Source organism: Microcaecilia unicolor, chromosome 4 (genome assembly GCF_901765095.1).
Source record: "Microcaecilia unicolor chromosome 4, aMicUni1.1, whole genome shotgun sequence".
NCBI classification, from domain to species: Eukaryota; Metazoa; Chordata; class Amphibia; order Gymnophiona; family Siphonopidae; genus Microcaecilia; species Microcaecilia unicolor.
In genome coordinates, this window is record NC_044034.1 from 91,908,486 (window position 1) to 91,929,888 (window position 21,403).

At 41.7% G+C, this 21,403-nt stretch overlaps 1 protein-coding gene across 1 annotated transcript in view; it reads left to right on the plus strand.

The window, feature by feature from the left end:
- Nucleotides 1–6,468, plus strand: part of EBPL (EBP like) — a 30,254-nt gene extending 23,786 nt beyond the window's left edge. The window contains exon 5 of the mRNA XM_030199415.1: nucleotides 5,408–6,468. Coding sequence (XP_030055275.1) covers nucleotides 5,408–5,648 — 241 coding nt within the window. The 3' untranslated portion in view covers nucleotides 5,649–6,468. The remainder of the gene's footprint in view (nucleotides 1–5,407) is intronic.
- The last annotated feature ends 14,935 nt before the right edge of the window (nucleotides 6,469–21,403 follow it).

Here is a 21,403-nt window from a genome sequence, read left to right on the forward strand (position 1 = left end):
GCTGATAAGACAAATGTATAGTAATATGTATATATAAGCCTGTCTGATTATAATCTAACTACAAACTGTGAGTAAACAGATGTTTTGTTACTTCAACTTTAAAGTGACTCAGCAGTGAATTATTCAGGGGTGAATGAGAGAGAGATGAAGAAAGAAATTAACATTTCTAAAGCTGAAGCTGTGTGTACTAAAATCTGCTAATTATTTACTACAAATAATCCAACAAAAGGGTTATGGGCCCAGGGTCCAGGAATTGAAAAAGAAGAGAAATATTACCAGGCAGAAAAAAAGGCCACATTTTTCTCTTAAGTTTTAAAGGAAAGATTCAGTCTGTCTCTCTCTCTCCCCACACAGCAGACAGAAGGCTAAGAAAATGGCTGAGGGAAGAAATTCACCATTGTTCTATTCTCTCAAGGTGCCTAAATTAACTGAGTTTAATTATCAGCAGTGGGAACTAAGATTCATATGTCTCCTTCGAGCAAAAGGATTATATATATGCTTAGATCAAGACAGAACAGCTGAAAATATGGCTGAATGGGACAATGCAAACTATTATGTGAAGTGCATGCTTTTGGAAGCTCTCTCAGAGAAACAAGCCATATTAGTGGAGGGAAAAGATACACCAAAGGACATTTTATAAAAACTGAGAACTATGTATGCAACTACATATGCAAAGCAGCAACCAATTTGGTTGGCAGAGTTGAATGAAACCAAATTAAGGGATAAAAGTAAATGTAATGATCACATTATGCATCTTATGTCTTCATTTCAAAAGTTAGAACTTTCTGGAATTCCCATGTGTGATGCATTGAAAAGAGCATTTCTTTTTACCTCACTATCAAAAAAGTTTGATGTTTTTAGGTCTGTAAATGAGGCCATTGAAGGGCAATCTTTTGAACAGGCAACATCAAAACTAAGGCAGGAATGCATAATAAATGATTCTGAGGAGATGTGTTCTCAAAGCAAGTCAGAGAGAAATGAAACAAATTTCTTGGCAAAGAACAGAGGAAGGCGGAGCTATGGGAAAACTCCACCCAAGGGCAAGCTGATTTGCTACTCATGTGGAAAGGAGGGACATGTATCTAAATGGTGTAAGGAAACACAAAACACTCCCTCTAGCTCACCTAAGCCAATGGAACTAAAGAATTTTCAAACCAGGAAATGTATGAAGGACAAAGATAAACACAAGGGCTTTCTAATGGCAGAAAAATCTTTGACTATGGTAAATAATAATTCAAATGAAAGTACTTGGATTTTGGATTCAGGGAGCACATGCCATTTAACCAATTGTAAGGATTTCTTTCAGGAAATGTGTCCAGAGGAAGGTATTCTTAAAACTGCAAACGCAGGGACTGCTAAGATCCAAGCAAAAGGTATTGGATTCTTAAAATGCAAAGTGTCTAATGAAGTTAAAGAAATTCCTGTAAGTGATGTCTTGTATATTCCCCAAGCAGTTTGCAATATGCTTAGTGTATCTACATTAGATAAGAAGGGATTTGCGATTCATTTTGAAAACAGTAAGTGCACAATCTCTAAAAATGATGAAGTGTATGCTGAAGCTTTTATGCATAATGATGTTTATAAACTCAGCATTTCAGGTGAAGCCTCACATATGGCGCAAGTAAGGAAGAATGATGGTAAATGTAGTCTGGAAATCTGGCACCGCCGCCTGGGACATCGTGATTCTAAGGTGATCCAGGATCTTTACAGTAAGCAACTAGCCACCGGCATTCAGATAAGTGCAGATGCTGGTAAAATGGAGAAATGCATAGACTGTGTTACTCAAAAGGGTGTGAGACCCTCATTTCCTGCATACACAGGGAATAGGAGTAATAAAGTGCTGGACTTAATACACAGTGACTTATGTGGACCGTTTAATATCCCATCATTGGGAAATAACAGATTTGTGCTAATATTCTTGGATGATTTCTCTAGATATTGTGTGGCCTATTTGCTGAAAGAGAAAAGTCAAGTCACAGACATGCTGAAGAAATACGTAGCCATGGTGAGCAATAAATTTGAAAGAAAACCAAAGGTTCTTCAGACCGACAATGGTGGTGAGTTCATTTCACAAAGCATGCACACATTTCTAGAACAAGAAGGCATTCAACATATCACAACAGTAGCTTATACACCAGAGCAAAATTCTGTTGCAGAGAGAAAATTTAGGTCACTTGTGGAAATGACCAGATGTATGCTGTCAGATAGCAATCTCCCTAAAAGACTATGGGGGGAAGCCATTCTCACAGCAGTGTACCTACAAAACAGAATGCCAACTAAAGGCGCTGAGCGCACACCACATGAGACATGGCATGGTAGGAAGCCAAACCTGTCACATATAAGAACATTTGGAAGTACAGCATATGCTCATGTACCAAAGCAAAGAAGGCATAAGCTGGATTCCACAACAGAAAGGGGCATTTTAGTTGGCTATACTCCAGGACACAAAGGATATAGAATTTTGAATCTGAAAACTGGCATTGTTGGCATAAGACATGTTACATATTTTGATGAAAACAAAAGGGTTGATAAAGGCTGGATTATCCCAGATGAGCCTTATCATCCAGAATATGAAACTAGAACCATAATAGACATGCCAGTGTATATAAATGCCATACCAAGGCAGATGTCTGAAAGCAACTCATCTGTATCTAACGAGGAACAGGCAGAGGAAGCAGACACAGAAAGGATCATTGAAGAAGACAGTACAGTTGGAGAAGGGGAATCAATTGGAGAAGGACTCTCAGATTTAGAGGATGCGGAAAGGTCAGACCAACCTGTTGTCAGACGCTCATCCAGGGAAAACAAAGGTGTTCCACCCCCAAGACTGTCTTACCTAACAAAGTCAGCAGAAGCTCAAGAGCCCTTAACATGGGATGAGATTGAGAAAATGCCAGCAGAAGAAGCTGCTGAATGGCATAAAGCTGCACAAGAAGAAATTGATGCATTGGATAAAAATAATACTTGGATTCTTACAAAATTACCTCCTGGCAAGAAAGCTATAGGATGCAAATGGGTATTCAAGTTAAAAAGGAATGCACAAGGAAAAGTGGAAAGGTATAAAGCCAGATTAGTCGCAAAGGGATATCTTCAAAAATATGGAGAAGATTTTGATGAAGTGTTTGCACCTGTAGTGAAACACACGACAATTAGAACACTTCTGAGCATTGCAGTCTCAAAAGGCATGCAAGTCAACCACGTTGATGTGAAAACAGCATTTCTTCATGGAGATATAACTGAAGACTTGTACATGGAACAGCCAACAGGTTTCATAAATACAAAACAAAGACAGCTAGTGTGTAAATTAAACAAAGGTCTTTATGGATTAAAGCAAAGTGCAAAATGTTGGAATGAAAAATTGCATGAAATATTGACAAATTTAGGATTTAAGCAAGGTGAAGCAGATAAATGCTTGTACACTAGGTGCAGAAATGGACAATATGCATACATTTTAGCTTTTGTTGATGATCTGCTCATTGCAAGCAAAAGTGAGCAAGAGTACAAGGACATTGTAAAGTGTTTAAACCTCAATGTTGAGATAAAAGAACTTGGAAATGTGTCATACTATCTTGGTATAGAAATTGAGAAACAAAATGATGGTTCTTATCTTCTAAGCCAGAAGCAGAAAATAAATGAGCTTATTGAAAGTTTAGGTATGCAAGATGCCCAAGTTGTAAGCACTCCCATGATCACTGATTTTCTGAAGGATGAAACAGTAAGAGAACCTTTACCAGATAACATCCAATATAGATCAGCCATAGGTAAGCTTTTATATCTAGCTACCACATACAGGGCTGATATAGCAAATGCAGTAGGAATTTTGAGCAGAAGGGTCAGCTCACCTACCAAATCAGATTGGACTGCAGTTAAAAGGATGGTAAGGTATTTAAAGGGTACCATTGATTGTAAATTAAAGATTTCAGCCAATAGTAATCCAAAACTAATATGTTACTGTGATTCAGATTGGGCAGGGGATCATTCTGATTATAAATCCACAAGTGGATATGTGTTTATGTATGGAAATGTACAAATTTCATGGGCCAGTCATAAACAAAGTATTGTGAGTTTGTCTTCTACAGAAGCTGAATACGTGGCCGTATCGGAAGCGTGCAGAGAACTGATGTGGATTGAAAAACTTTTGCTGGATTTTGGAATAGCTGAACAGAGACCAATCCAGATAATGGAAGATAATCAGAGCTGCATCCGACTGTCACAGAATGACAAGGTTCAGTCACGCACCAAGCACATCGCAACGAAATACCACAACGTGCGAGAGTTGGCGAAAGAAGGGGTCATCAGTCTACACTATTGTCACACCAGTGAGATGACAGCTGACATCATGACCAAACCGTTACCCAGAGAACATTTTGTGAATCTGCGTATAAAGCTTGGACTTTGTATGAATAAATAATTGCATGACAGTTATGCATGAGAAGGGGTTTGTTGGAATGTAATTGTATTTTACATGCATTGCCTGTCACCTATTATTTCTCTGTGATTACTCTGTGACCTCTGATGTGAATTACTTAGAGAGGTCACACAGCTATGCAACTTCCTGTGGGGGTCAGACACAGCACATGAAGCACATGGAGCACATGGAGCTCATGATCTCTCCTAACCTGAGAGGATCTATGGTGGTGTGAGCATCCATTACCATCTAAGCACATGGAAGGAGCTGATAAGACAAATGTATAGTAATATGTATATAAGCCTGTCTGATTATAATCTAACTACAAACTGTGAGTAAACAGATGTTTTGTTACTTCAACTTTAAAGTGACTCAGCAGTGAATTATTCAGGGGTGAATGAGAGAGAGATGAAGAAAGAAATTAACATTTCTAAAGCTGAAGCTGTGTGTACTAAAATCTGCTAATTATTTACTACAAATAATCCAACAATTTCAAGGCAGGATTGAAGACATTTTTCTTTGGTAAGGCTTTTTGGATGCTTGCTGAGTCATTGGCTGAACTGCATGGGGTGGGGGGCGGGGGCTGTGGCCTGGAAATGACAGTAGCAGAGCTTCTACTATCTTCATCTGTTCTATGATTGTATTTCTGTTTTTTTTTTACTCTTTTTAATATTTTATTAATTGTTTTTTATTGTATTGTATTGCAAATTGGCTAGATAATACTATAGGCTGTATATCAAACATTACTTGAACCTTGAGCTGTGGTATCCCTTCACCTGGAGGCTTTGAGAAGTGGTATGGCAGAGAATCTGTCAGCTAAGGATGCTGACTGAGGGTGCCTTATGCTGGATTCTGTATTGTGGCAGGTAACGGGCTGAGAGGCTCCAAGTGTTTTGGGAATGGAACTAAAGCCCCCAAAGGAAACAGCTGAGCACAAAAATAAGATGAAGAAAGTTCGGAGCAATGTACCCCTACCCTTAACTCTGTCTTCTATTACAGGCATTTCATACAGATTACACTGTGTGTATGTGAATTATATGGTGGATGGATGACCTTCTGTCCAGACTGGCTCCTTGGCAGTCCCAACCTCAACACCAGCAACTGGCTCTATCTTTGGATTTACCTGGTATTTTTTAATGGCATCTGGGTAGTAGTGCCAGCACTGTTGCTATGTCAGTCCTGGGTGGAACTCGGAAAGATGCACAAATTAAAAATGAAGGTTGGAAAGAAGCTGAAGTGATGGTTCAGAGCATCTTTTGTGGATCCCCACCATACAGAAGCTGTGATTTCATAAGACCTGGTCCATCTTGATTACAGAACAAGATTCCTTAGATAGTCCTTTTTTTTCCCCCCATTGCCTTCATTTTGTTCAGTCTTTTCCTTCCTGACCCTGCAGAAGAGGAAACATTGTTGGTGCTTTTTTTTAATGTCCGTGTATTGTTACCTGTGCTTCCTCCTTCAGTGTAGCTGTTTGTACAGTTTCAAATAGCCTAAACTTGCTGTGCCATTTTTTTTATTTTGTATAGTGTTTTCAAATTGCAGTTTTATGCTTTTTATAACCAGTATTCCCCATAAGATCAGTTTTCATGGAAGTCATACTTGTGAATACCAAACATGAAACAATAGATTACTGTATTGGAGCCTGAGAAATAATACTTCAAGCAGTGCCACTGAACAGATAAGTGCTCTTGAAGGTTGAGCCACAGTTCTCTACCAGAGGCCTCAGTCTGCAGGGTCTAATCAAGCTGAATCCTTTTTCTATAGTAAGAATGTATTAAAGAATTTTTACATTTCCCTCACTTGTCCATGTTTGATGGAGGACCATTTCCACATGTCTAGCTGTGGGATGTAAGGACTGAACAATATGCACTTTGTCAATGGTGAGCTGATTCATATATATTTGGGTTTTTTTTGAGAGTGATACACCATCACAGAGCTTTATCATGAGGTTGTGTCTGGAATCATACTTTATTTGTGTCTCTTTCTTAGGCTGAAGCACAGGTTATATATTCTCTGGGGAAAGACTTTTTTGTTTGTCCTCTATTAATAAAGTGTGTGTTTGTTTGTTTGTTTTAGTGAAACAGTCACAGCTTTTGTAAACAGTCATAGCTTTTGTAAACAGGGCTCAGGGCCCCAAGCCTTTTCAAAGCTGAAGAAGAAACTGTCTACCAGTGTGCTTTGGGGGCCCCCTTCAAACATTTTGTCAGCATTGGTTGGTTACAAATGATACAGCTAATAAAAATCATGGGGTTGATATTCAAAGCGATTTAACTGGCCAGAAATGGCTCCCGTCTGGTTAAATCACTTGTGCGGGGCTATCTGCTGATATTCAGAGACACTTATCATTTTACTGCTGAATATCACCACAGATGGCTAAAGTGAAAGCCAGCTATTTTGTGGATGGTCCGAGGGGCAGAGTGGGCAGTTCTCCAGTTAAGCGCCTAGGTTTAGCGGTCACATTGGATTGTACAAAAGTAAGCCTTATTTTTTATGCAGTGTTGCTTATGTGGTTAAATGCTAAAAATTGTACTTAACTGCATATTCAGTGCTGATGCCTGGACATGACCCGTCATTGAGCATCTAGGAATAACACTGGTGGCAGCTTAAAAAAACACTCGCCATTGCTGGCTGATATTGGCCCTCACAAGTTTATTTCCCAGTGCGGATCCTTGCCAAAGTATGCTTAAACGCCCTGTAAGGTGGTATACAGAACATTGCCCCTCACCATTAAGGGTAAGCCCTGAGATAGCCAGAGCCACCTTGAAGCCATTAGTCTCACCCAGGGAGGAAGTGAGACAGGAGGGGTGGAGCTGAAGGTGCAGGAACCAGGAAGTATAAAAGATAGGGCCAAACTGGGGTTTGGAGGCCCAGGGAAGGAAGAACTGAAGCCCCAGCACATGCCTCTACAACATATGTCTAGGGTCGTGACTTGACTGAGGTAAGCCAACTTTTGATTTGACACTTGTAACCCTTGCTCTGGGGTCTGACTGGAGCCAGACCTAGAACTCGGAGAGAGACGGAGAGAGAAAGTGAAGAACGTACAGGCTGTGTTGGGCGTGGCAGCCAACAGCCTCAGACTGTATTCGGGCCCTGTCAGTCATAGGCCCTGGTTAAGACTGTTCGCTACACCAAAGGGACATTTCATCGTGTATTCCTGGCCCTATGAATAACAGGCCTCAGGTTTTGTGTTAATAAAGCACTTATTTCAGTTTTAAACCTTTGTCCAGCTATGTTATTGTGCTAGCTATGCCCCAACTTTAGCTGTCTTAGGGCCCTCGATGATGGTGGTGGCTGCAGATCACCCCGTGAGTCATGCCTGGGGGGCGTGTACACCTAGGTGGGGCCCACTATAATATGGAGATTTCAGGGGCACTAAGGTTGGGCCTTGAGGGATGTCTCACAAGGCAACATAATGACCTTTGGAGCAGACAATGGTATAGCCAATGAGTGTGGGTTAGGGGGCATGAGAGAACATCCATTTGGGAGGGCAACTAATGGTGTGATGGCCCTGTCTGGTCAGTGTACTGTGCTCCTTGAACACTTGTCAGATACGGGTTTGGCTTAGGGGTTAGGGCTGTGTGCCCTGAATGCAGGGGATGTGGGTTGATTCGCAGCGTGGGTGTTTAGGGTTACCATTTAAATTCCCCTACCATGGTGGCTGCAATGTGCTAGGTAGACGTATATAACACACTAGACACTTTTGTATTGGTCGCTGGAGGATGCTGTCCAAAGGGCTTCTTCCCCCAATCCCTTTCATTTCCATGTTATCTCATAGGTAGGGGGTTGGCTGTAACACATTCTAGTAGATATGAGGTTGTGGGCACACTGTAATGAGGGTAGCTGCATACTCAGGCCTTGATCGGGTACAGAGCTTTTATAGGGATACTATGTGTGTGGTACTTACGTCGGGCCCTGAGACGCTCCAGCGTGCGCCGGATTAGGGCGGGGTCCTCGCACTGGATGTACCTATACCTGCACCAGAGTGACTCAAGATCCTAGTGAATTCCAAAGCATCTGCAAACACAAGTTGGTGGAGACAGGGTTTAAATGATGGGCCTTCTTGGCATCACATACATTATTTTTTACAACATGTGCAGTGCTCCTCATGTAGCCTGTGACAGATGGCAACAGGCAGATTTGAGGATGGGGGCTGAGGGAGTGGGTATGTATTACACAGGCACAGGTGCTGTGTGAGCTGAGGTGGCCTTTTTGTGGAGCATGTGCACTGTCACTGGGAGATGGGGATGAGCCGTGGTTTAAACAGGTGTGCCTTTGGGCATGTCAGTGTGCTTTAGTGAGCTGCTGCCAACATTTCCATCAGTATGTAGATGTGGGCCAGGATGCATGGGGGTTAGGGGGTCCAGGTTTATGCAGCCCTTCATTTTAGCCTTGCATGGTAAGTGGAGGGGGGCACCATAATTAGTTGTCATTCGATACTCTGTACATTCTGATCTCAACAATGTGTTATTTTCTTTCTTATGAACAGGGCCACCGAGAGGGGGGGACAAAATTCCCCGGGCCTCCGGGGGGGCCCGGCACCTCAGTCCGGCCCACCCGCCGTCGCTCCCTGGCATTGAATTTAAGCGCCTCCCCTTCGAAAGCACAGCAAGCAGCGGCAGACCATTCCTTCCTTCAGTGTCCCGCCCTCGCCTGACGTAACTTCCATGAGGGTGGGACACAGAAGGAAGGAGTGGTCTGCCGCTGCTTGCTACACTTTCGAAGGTGAGGCGCTTAAGGTCAGTGCAGAGGGCCTGGGGGTGGAGAGAGGGCCCGGTGGAGGGGGGGCGGCGACCTCGGGTGGGGGGCCCCGGGGGCAGCCTTGTCCCGGGCCTGGCCCAGTCTCGGCGGCCCTGCTTATGAAAAAGCAATAACGTATTGCAACAGCAAAGGGACCTCAGTGCATGTGAGCCTTCCAATGTATGGTGCTTGCACATGAGTGGTGCTGTGATCCTGGAGGGCATTGCTTCACATTCACCTTTCCAGCCTGCTCCTTATGAATCTCCATGCCTGCTTGGAGACATTGTGGCAGTGTTGCCAGGTAGTAGTGGAAAAATAAGCAAGTTTTGCTTAAAAACAAGCAATATCAGTTCCTAAAAATAAGCCCAATTTTTGTGTGTCTTATAAAGTATGTCCCGGGTATCAGAAGGCAGCCCTATTACAGGAGTGGTGATTAACTCCTTCCATAGCCAATGAGGAAACGAAAGAGAACAGAAAAAGGCAGGACTGAGCGCTGGCTGACACTTACTTGCAATGTTATCACGGTGACAATTGTGGGCAATCGGTGGTATATCAAGTCAAAAGAAAAAAAGAACAAGCCCAAAAACAAGCTACCTGCGAATACAGGAATAAAAAATACAACTTCAAAAAATAACAAGCCCAAACTCACAGGAAATAAGCTAGAATGGCAATACTGCATTGTTTGTGGTACTAGAGTATTTGCCTCCTGTACCTGAACTCTGTCTCCTCCACAGAGAAATTTGGTTCCCTCCTTAGAGATATAGCTGGGCACTCCACATGTAGAGATACATATGCAACTTTTGCTCATGGAGGAAACATCCTACCGTTGACGCGGACATTTTACATCATTGGGCCAGTACCACAGTTGCATGTTTTGCATAGTGTATTTTCAGTTGGCGGAAGCGTTTATTTCTGGACGTCTAGGAAATTTTCAGTATGTCCTTTTTTCAAGACATTTTTTTAGTGTATTTTCGAATATTGGAAAGCGTTTAGTTTCTTCTTCCATTATGCTCTTCAGTTTTTAAATGTTTTTTCGCTATTTGGACATCATATCCAAAATGCTTTTTTTAAATCTTTTGCAGATAAAGAGGAACTTCGATTTGAAATTTTAGTGAGGTCAACAGAGAGCAAAGGGTTTGGTAGATTTTAGCTGTGTAGGGGCTTGAGAGATTTGCTCAGAGTAAAATTTTCTTTTAGCCTTAGTAATAGCAAATGTATATTTAAACCATCTTTATTAGAAAAACGCAAAAGGTATAAGAGCAATATAAGACTGCAACATACAATGTGTACAAAATACTATACTCTTAACCAAAGTCGCAGTCAAACCTAAACCTGAGAATTTTAAATCACCTCCCCACCCCCTTACACACACACACAACTTCCTCCTTAATAGCAGATTTATATTTTTGGAAAGAAGGTGTGAATGGTGTTTTCGCCATAGGTGTTCTGTTTGTTTAAGTTGTCTTTGGAGAAGGTGGAGGCTGAAGGTATACCATGACTGTCATTTTGAAGTAGGGGAGACGGGTGAATTTTTAGAGGGGCTATGGTATTGTATACCATGTATGGTTACCTGTGGCCTGTTCATCTAGAGCAGGGGTGGGCAACCTCGGTTCTCGAGGACCGCAACCCAGTTTTTTCAGGATTTCCCCAATGAATATGTATGGGATCTATTTGCATATAATGAAGTACATGCAAATAGAACTCATGCAAATTCATTGGGGAAATCCTGAAACCCCGACTAGGTTGCGGCCCTCAAAGACCAAAGTTGTCTACCCCTGATCTAGAGAGAGCGTGGAGAACGAGTCTGCAGATATTGAGAAGTGCTTCTCAAAGGATTCTGGGGGAGGTAGCATAGATATTGAATTAATGTGGTGGCTATTTTGGAATCTGCAATAGGGAGTGGTGTCAGGAGAGGCTGTGAGAAGAAAATGATCAGCCCAAAGGAGGGGAATAGGGATATCTGTGGAAGTGATAATGGTGTCTAGCACATGTCCTGCAATGTGGGTTGGAGCAGAAGTGTGGTGGCGCAAGGAGAGATCTTGAAGGAACGGATGGAAATTTGCTTGAAAGGGGGGCTGTAGGATCATCTAAGTGTATGTTGAAGGTCTCTAGAATGGGGTAAGCAGAGAGGAAGAGTAATGATTGCTAATAAGTGATTGAAGTTGATTAAGAGAAGTCTGAGTCGTGGGGAGGGGATAAATTATGAGAAAATTAATTGGAGGGGTGGAGGTCAGTTTGAAGGAAAGAGAATCTATTAGAGGAGTATTGGAATGTGAGTTCTCAGAAATCGAGAGGTAGAATAAAGGACTACTAGGCCTTCTCTTTTATGTGATCTGTTAGAATAGATACAGAAGTTGATGGGGATAGCTTGGTTCAGATAGAAAAGGTCTGAGTCTTGAAGCCAAGTTTCTGTGGAACAGAGAATATCTAAAGAGTGTTGCTGAATCAAATATTTGATGAGAAATTGTTTGCCTTTAAGAGAGCAAGTGTTAAGACTTAATCTGATGAAAGTTTTGGGAGTGTGCTTATTTAATTTAATCTTAGGTGTGAGGAGAATGGATGTGAGAAATCTTACCTCAGGTTTATAGCTGTAGAGTGTTTTGGAGGGTCTTTGATTCCAGAGAACTGGAATGGGATGAAATGGTGCCATTCGAATGGGACGTTTTTCCAGATATTTGATGAGAAATTGTTTGCCTTTAAGAGAGCAAGTGTTAAGACTTAATCTGATGAAAGTTTTGGGAGTGTGCTTATTTAATTTAATCTTAGGTGTGAGGAGAATGGATGTGAGAAATCTTACCTCAGGTTTATAGCTGTAGAGTGTTTGGGAGGGTCTTTGATTCCAGAGAACTGGAATGGGATGAAATGGTGCCATTCGAATGGGACGTTTTTCCAGATATTTGATGAGAAATTGTTTGCCTTTAAGAGAGCAAGTGTTAAGACTTAATCTGATGAAAGTTTTGGGAGTGTGCTTATTTAATTTAATCTTAGGTGTGAGGAGAATGGATGTGAGAAATCTTACCTCAGGTTTATAGCTGTAGAGTGTTTGGGAGGGTCTTTGATTCCAGAGAACTGGAATGGGATGAAATGGTGCCATTCGAATGGGACGTTTTTCCAGATATTTGATGAGAAATTGTTTGCCTTTAAGAGAGCAAGTGTTAAGACTTAATCTGATGAAAGTTTTGGGAGTGTGCTTATTTAATTTAATCTTAGGTGTGAGGAGAATGGATGTGAGAAATCTTACCTCAGGTTTATAGCTGTAGAGTGTTTGGGAGGGTCTTTGATTCCAGAGAACTGGAATGGGATGAAATGGTGCCATTCGAATGGGATGTTTTTCCAGAGGAGAGAAGACAAAAATAAGGCAGACTAGAAGGATGTTAAAACACGCACAAAGGAGCACATCCTGCTCCTTGTGCACGTTGAACCATGTGCCTACAGCATGTTCCATAGAGGTGATGTCTGTATATGTGATGCCAGTACTAACATTACTTCCAGGTACGGAGGGGGCATGGTCAGTGTTGCCACATTCGTGGCCCGTTCTGGGTTTGGTGCTGGGCAAAACACCATCTCAGCATCACTTCATAGTGGATATCCTGAAAGCCAGAATAGTGTGTCCTAAGCAGTGCATTGAGAACCCCTACAATAAGCTGAGGGTGACCTTAGTCAGGTGTGTAGCTCAGACATGATTTCTGGATGGAGGGACTGGACTAGATCTATGTAGCCCAATTACAGAGCTGTCAATTTACCTAGTTTCAGGAGGGAGACAATTTGGCCAGTCCTAGTTTTAAACTTATATCCCAAAGTCATATGGTGGTGGTGTGTCTGAGTCTTCCTACTGAAATCCCATAATGCACCTGGATGGGGCTATCAGAAATCCAGGACTGGCTGAAAATCTTCCTCCTGAATCTCGGTAGCAGGACAGCTATGCACTTATGAATGAAAAGCAAATAATGTGCACTGGGGTAGATAGCTTGGAATTCATTGGACTATTGAACTCAACAGGCTGTTGTAGTAAGTTAGTTTATTTAATGTAATGTTCTGAAACTGTCTGACCACTCTAAGAACCACTGAATTTTGTAAATAAATTATTTCAAGCAAACACTTTCCTGACCTTAGATTTTAAAAAAAAGTTAATAAAAAGGTTAAGTATATAACGTTGAATAATGTGGACTTGAAAAGTCTGTTAGAATAGTTTGTAAAAACTAACAGCCTGCGCTCATTAGACAGTTTGGAGTGCTTATGAGAGACTACAAAGATGTAATAAATGCATTAAAAAATGTTGGATGAATAAGAGAGAAGACAAGAAAAAGTTGTGATGATACATAGCTCAGAGTATAGGTAATTTTAGTGAAAATACAGAGTGGAATATATCATCAGTATGTGTTGTTGGTTATGATACCTTTACTAGAGCCGAAATAATAATTCAGATTGATCATAATGCATACATTTTTAAGACCACATGGGTGCCTTGTTCAGATATGAGTAACTCTCACTAGTAAAACAGAATGAAACTAGCAAAGTGATGCAAGCTGATGTCGATGTGCTTCCTACCATACAGTTACTTTGAGTTGAGTACGTTCAGTTAATAGAACAGAGTAGTTGCTTCAGTCAGGAATGCAAACTCATTCTTGCAAGCTAGTTTGGCTTGAGATTCATTTATTTTCTGTGCTTTGGTGCCTGAACCAGAGGAGAAAGCTTAGCTTACCCAGTATATACCTGGCTTCACCTGTTCAGGCTTATGAGCTCATTGTATTGAGTCAGTTTTTCTAACTACAGGGTGGTGATGCCAGTCTGCTTTAAAATCCATTCGAAGACCCATCAGTGGCCTATAATTCTAATAAAAGCAGATGTCAGTAAAATTCTGCACTTGTTATGTTTTATTTAGATTTTGCTCAAACCTTTTTCAGTAGTAGCTCAAGGTGAGTTACATTCAGGTACACTGGATATTTCTCTGTCCCAGGAGGGCTCACAATCTAAGTTTGCACCTGAGGTAATGGAGAGTTAAGTGACTTGCCCAAGATCACAAGGTGCAGCAGTGGGGTTTGAACTGGCCATCTCTGGATTGCAAGACCAGTGTTCTAACCACTAGGCCACTCCTAACCTGCATATACCTGAACAGTTCAATGCAGGTTACATTACCAAGATGCTGAAAAAGGTAGCTCAGAAATTATATATTATACAATAATTAAAATTGCTTAATTGGTTCAAAAGATTTTTTCAAATAACCAAGTTTTAGAGTTTTTTTTTTTAAATAACAGATGGATAGAATTTCTGTGGATTCCCAAGGGTAGAGAATTCCAAGATACCACTGATTGATAATAAAGGGAAGAATTTAAATATGGACCTGTATTTCAATTTTCTAACAGACGGAAAATGCAAAAGCATTAAATTACGAACACTATACAAAGAATTAATATGAAGTACATAAGCCCAATCACAAAGATAAAAGGGCACTAAGCCATTTACCCTCCTGTTTACTAAGCCATGTGGCAATGCTGACACAGCCCATTCAAAGTGAACGGGCTGTGTCAGCATTAGTCCATGGCAGCCACTAGCATGGCTTAGTAAACGGGTGGTTAAGATCTTATGAATCCATATTTCCCCAACATGTACACACACAGGTGGAAAATTCTGTTGTCTGAATGCCTAATTACAGTTTTTGACACTGTGATTCAGAAAATGTTAAATAAAGCTATTTCCTAAGATCTCTTACTTAGTTGCTCATAATTAGGAATTTGTGCCTGTGGCATCAACATGGAGTAGCTAAACCATTAATCACAAACTTCCGCCAGCCTATTATAAGTAATCTATAATTTTCTCACAGACATGATTTAAGAAAATTGCTCTTTACCAGTGAATTAACCACCTTGGCTAATATAATGGTTGTAAAGACTAAGGATGTTTTCCTTCCTTAGAGCATTACAATGTAATCCATATTGGAATTATCACCAGATGAATTACAGCTCCCCTTTCTGTACAGTGTGTCATCAGCCATCCCAGGACTGCAGTTTCAGCACATTGCGGTGCTTAACCTAGAATTTAACTGAGCTTTGTTTGCAAAAGTGAAGGAAACAGAAAAGCCTGCTGCTCAGGGGCTGCTGTGCTTGACATTGCTGGAGAGTGAGTGGATTGATACCCTAATCTGACCTTTGCTCCCTAGGGCAGCTGGAGATAGGAGACTGTGATGGCAGTGTTTGTAGCTCCAGAGGACCAGACTGGGAGTAAAAGGGTGCATCAGTTTCTGTAGAGAGCTGCAGTCTGTGCCCCCTACCCACCAGCCACAGATTGTTATGGTGATAGTCTGTCAAATTTGCCAACCCAGAACCTTTTTAGACTTGCTTTCTTTTCACAATTGGAGCTGGACCGGAACGTGGAACCCTGTACTGGCCCTGACCTGCTTTGCGCCTCCTCCTCCTCCTCTCTTTTTTTTTTAATTAAAGTGTAACCTCGAGTCTGACCCACACTAGCTCAGTTCCTCCGGGTCTGGACAACTTCTTCAACTCTCAGAAGCTCATGGCCCAGGGCACATTGTCAAATATCAGCTCTCTCCAACTTCCTCCACTCAGCTCTCCTTCCACACGCACAGTCATTGCTTTCATCAGTCGAGCTTGGGAGTGGGTTAATGGTCCGGAATAGAGATCCAGGACTTTGGGAAGTCAAATGGGTGCACGTCCTCACTCCTCCCACTTCAAATGACCACTCTACTCCTAGGATTTGATTTTTATGCCAAACTCAGCTTCACTGAACTTTCTGCAACCAGCAGACAAATCAATTATATCTATAACTCTATCTGTACAGTAGAACCTCTCTCACCCCTTTTTAAAACTTGATCTTCTTTGCAACTTTCAGTATTTACACATTTACAAACGCCGCCCGTCCTTTACCTGTCCTAGAGGCTGGTAATAATCAGAGGCTGCTCCTGCTATTCCTTAATTGCAATCCACTTCCCTCAGGCACAAACCCTTTAGGCTGTCCTTCCTGCAGTGCAGTTCTAGAGTTGCACCCTGGCCTTGAACAGGCATCCCCTATCCTGGCTCCTGCCTTCGGGCTGGGTTCCCCTTACCAACTCTAAGCTCTCACACCTTCACAGTTGTCACAATTAAGGGCAGCAACTACTCCTCAATTTCAGCCCGAGGTTATTGAGCCACTTTGGGATCCCCCTCTCCTCCAAGAGTCCCGGTGGGGGTACATGCAACCAAAGACCCTGTGTCTCCCCCAACTCTGACATTTATTAGCTTTTACTCCTCTCCCTCCGTCACTCACACACAAAGAACAGTTTCTTCCTGCATCTTATCCCACAAGCCCACCCCCCCCCCCCCTTGGGCAGGATCCTCACACTGTACACATCTCAAATCATCCTCCCAGTACTTCTGGCATCCCACGGTAATTTTGCTATCTGCACGTGCTTTTCGTTGCTAAAAAAAATAGATTTTCTTTTTTAGTGCTGGTAGGCATGTTGGCGTGTTAGCGAGCCCTTACTGCATACAACATAGGTGGTGGTAGGGATGTGCTAATGGGAGAAGCAAAACCACCAGAGGGTGGAAAAGAGCAACAGTGCCCCACAGAAGAACAGTACTGGGTACAGGAGTGGGAACAGAACCAGGCTCTTCAAGAAGCAGACCCAAGGCGTCCAATGTATAAAGTATGGTTTTATTGAAAGAAGACTCTACAAGGTACCCTGTTTTGGCGCGCATCTGAAAAATATTTTTTATTTTTGGGCGCGCGTAACGGACGCATGTAGGTCCTTACCGCCTGGATTCTTTACCGCAAGGTCAATGGCTGGCGGTAAGGTCTCAGACCCAAAATGGACGCGCGTCAATTTTGATTTTGCCGCACATCTATTTTCGGTTAAAAAAAGGCCTTTTTTACAGGCGTGCCACAAAATGGAACGGTGTGCGCCCAAAACCCACGCCTACACGATCGCAAGCCATTTTTTAACTTGCCTTTGTAAAAGGACCCCTATGTTAGCCAAGTCCAACCTACAGCCCTCAAGCCCGAATCAGGCCCACCAGATGCTTTTTTACTGGTCCTCAGAAGCTTGGCAATCCTTGCGAGACTTGAAACCATGAGACCAATCTGAACTTATGGCACCATGTGGCTCAAGCTTGTAGAGAGCCAAGTCATGGTGGGAAAGCAGGAATCCTGCTGATTCTTCTGCAGCTGAAGCCAGATGAGCAAAAATAAACTGGGTGATGGTTGGGGAGAGGTTATATAAGTGAGAGAAACTGAGTGATGGCTGGGGGGGTGGGTATGTAAACCACCTAGTAGCACAGATGGATATTACCCTTGAAGGAATAAGGTGTTCTCTTATCACTGTTGTTTCCCCAACAACAAGCCTCAGCAAACCAGGAAAATGTACATTAAAACATTTATTGTATAACTGATGTTGGAGCATAAAAGATTTTAGTATTCACTGAACTTCACATTTGTCAACTATTCTTTGTTTCAGGAAACAGCTTTAGCAAATAAAGAAAACAATAAGTGATATTCTAAAATATTTATATAAATTAACCACAGTATTCACGTGTGTTTTCAGAATCAGCACTCCCATATATCTCTAACAATAAAGATGAACATTTCAAAAGGACTTCCTAGCATTTTCTAGAACAACATCAGATAAGTATCATTTCCCCTTACTCCAACAGTGTTTGGGGGGGGGGGGGGGGTTAATCAACCCTCTCTTTTCCTGAATTGATTCTTTGTGAACCAATTATATTTTTCAGGAACTTTGAATTTCACTCAACAATGGCAACCCCAAAGTCACGTAAGTTTAGTTTTTCTTTTACTTTCAATTCCCCTAACTCTTGTTTCTCACCCCACCTTTTACTTCTATTTAACCCTTTATTTCTCAGTCCAACTGTTGCATTCACTTAGCTGGTTTCTTCCTGCTTTTTTGGAATCTTCTTTCTTCTTCTTTCTTTGTGTTGGTTACCAGCGCGCTCTTCTTTGCTAGAACTCCAGAACTCCCTGGTGTTTTTCTGGGGTATCTACTATCATAGCTTTACATAAACCAATAAAAGAAACCTATATACCTAACTAAGGAGTTCAAATAATTATTTGCTTATTCTCTAACTACCTACCCCAAAATAAAGGCTAATTCAGTTCCCTAATTAGCCCTTTTACTGGCTATATAGTACACTGTTTTAATCGTCTAAGAAACCTCATTCATTCCCTTATAATCTCTAATTTCCATCAGTTTTTCCTGGTTTCTTATTTATTTATTCATTCATTCTTATATCCCACAATTATCCAAAAACAAGTTTTGGTTCAATGTGGCTTACAGTTAACAGGAAAATTATAGTTATATTTTGTAATGACAAGGTAGTATAGAACATCAGTAACAGGTACAATTAACCATAATATTTCTTGAAAAGGTAGGTTTTTTAAATTCTTTTCTTATCAATCCATTGGACAGTTACTCCACTGTAAATTTCAAAGTGTAGTCCCACAAAAAGATTACACAATTCCTTGTTGCTCAGTACAAGAAACCAGGCATCCTTATCTGCTTCAGTCCCCAGCTGCCTCTAAAGCTTTACCCAGCTTGGTCTAAAGGCTTAAAAATATCTCCTAGGCCTCTTCAGTGTTCCAAATTTTTACACTGCTCCTGGCCTCATTGCCTTTAGAGGCAGACTTTGAACCTCTTCACAGCTCAGAGCACTTTTCTTCTAGAAGCCACTCTCCAACTCTAGCTTTCAATAGCTTGAGGGGATATATTTCTTATCAGGGCTCAGTTTTACACAGTCACTCTCCAATTTAAGACTCCTGAGCCAAACTATCACTGCAGATTCAGTTTCTTAACTACTCTCAGTCACACTCTCAAAATTACAAAGCAATTACCAGAGGTTCCTGTGGACAACACACTGTTTAGGCCACTGACTGCCAGACACCACTCATACATATCTGTTTCCGGTCAGCTCTCCTACCCAACTGCCAACTGAACACCCCAACTCCTAGGGAATTGACTCTTCTGATGTCATCTTTCCCACCAGAATGTTTTGCAACCAATCACAGGCATACACCAGAGAAATTCCGCATGCATGAAACCCAGTTTTCCACTAATAATTAATAAAAACACATTCCTTTCCACAAAACTCAAAATGCCCTAAGTCTAAACATAGAAATATAAGTAAAAATGTTATGACCATATTACAAATAGCTTTTAATACAGGGGAAATGAATGTTACCCAGAATACCACCCAAATTCTTATAAAAACCCCGTCACCTCCCACTATCCACACCAGCTGTAACTAGCCACTTCTTCGCTCTGTCCACACTGCGTTCACATTATAATACTTTAAAATATTAAAAAATTAAACGTCAACTAAATTCATTTAAATTATTTTTCTAACATCTAACCACCAAGACCCTCTCCCAAAAGCCCCCTCAGGACCCTTCCATCATTAACATTTAAATTAAATATTTTTTAAGGAGCTTCAGCCAAAACCCATAATTTATATGATTTAAAATACAATTTTTTACCCATATAGCCCCTCATACCTGGCTCCTCAGATGTGCACTTGGGCCTTCGGCTCTCTCCCTCCAATATCTGGGTGCCCCTTTTTCAAGTCCTGGGCTTTGGGTATGAAGTCCCACGATGGCCCACCAGGCTGCCTCAAAAATCAAGGCCCCAGCTTCATTTGCAGCCTACCACAGGCTCTAAAGCTGTTCTAAGCATGTGCAAAAGTCCACACATACCCAGAATGCTCCTGGCTCTGATCAGACCTCAATCTGGTCATTTTCTTTCTAGCCAACATGCTCCCCCAGAGCTCATTTTGCACCAGAGCCATATTGCTGCAAGATGCAATTGCCGCTGCTCCAGCCTCCAGACAGTCTCCAGAGCCATAACTGGCCACCAATGCCCATTGGGATTGGGCCACAAAAGCCTGAAGAAACTCATGACATGACACCTCTCCAGGGCTCCGGTAAGACCTTCGGGTTAAATTTTTTTTTCTTTACCACTTCATAGTTACATGTGCAAGAGAGATTGGATGAAAGCTGGGGAGGGGATGATGCATCTGCCACTATTTGACAAAACGTTTAAAATACAATAGTTCATGTTTTGGCCCTCTGAATGCTACAAAATATAAAATGTGGCCCCAAATAGAAAAGGTTGGACAAGCCTTTTCTACAGGTTTGTGGCTACTGGCCAAGGACTATATGATGACAGCTGGGCTGATTTGGGAAGAGAGTAAGTAAACAAGGGGAAGTAGCCTTTTCTGTCCTCACATAGTGCCCAGCACATAGATATGACAGAGAGATAAACCATTTGTCAACCTTCACCAGAAGGAAACTTGAAACTTAGTTCCAACTGTTCTTTAATATGAATAAATCAAACAGTCACTTACAGAATTGAAGACCTAGTTGAACCAAGGCTTCTATCTAACAGGTAGTGTTTTCCAAACTGATTCAGCTCAATCATCAGCTCTTGAAAAGTTGATAAATGTATGTAAGTCTGTATCATGTATGCCTGAAAGTATCTGTGTGGTGAAAAGTAATACTATCTCCATGGGAAGAGAAGAGATGGAGCAAATTTGCCTACAGGGATGAGGTAAAAAAAAAAAAAAAAAAAGAACCTTTTCTCACAGCACACAAAAAGAAACATATCCACAATGAATGTGCACTGGATAGATTTGCATGGAAATCTAAGCATTAATATTCATTGTGGATATCCTGAAATTCCTGAGGACTAGTTTGGGAATGGAAGCATTTGGAAACAGTTTCTTTGAGCAGCTATTGCAATGGCAAAGAGAGAGAATGTTTGAATTATAGCTGACTGCAAACTTTTTTTCATCTAAGCCAGTGGTTCTCAACCCAGTCCTTGGGGCACACCTAGAGGGGCATTTTCGATACAACATCTAAATCAGAATTTGGCCCCGTCGTGTGCATTCCTCCTCCTCAGCCGATTGGAGCTAGCTCCTTCCTAGTGGAACCGACAGGGTCGCCCCAATTGGGAGTCAAGGACTCAGAAGAACGCCGGCAGGAAACTCTACTTACAGCACTGGAAGGAATGGAGGGCAATTTGCCCGAAGAAACGCCACGGAGTGAGAGGAGAGAAGCTGAGGAGCAAGGAGGGATAATTGGGCAGCCTTCCGTAAGGTATGAACTTCCCAAAGAATTGGTAGTAAAACCAAAGGAGGTAACACTTGAGGTATTGTGGGACTTGATGTCCACTCTGGGACAAACATTTATAAAGCAGATTAATGACATGTCACCTAGAGTAAATTCCTTGGAAATTGGCTTGAAAAAAAAAGAGGAAGAAGT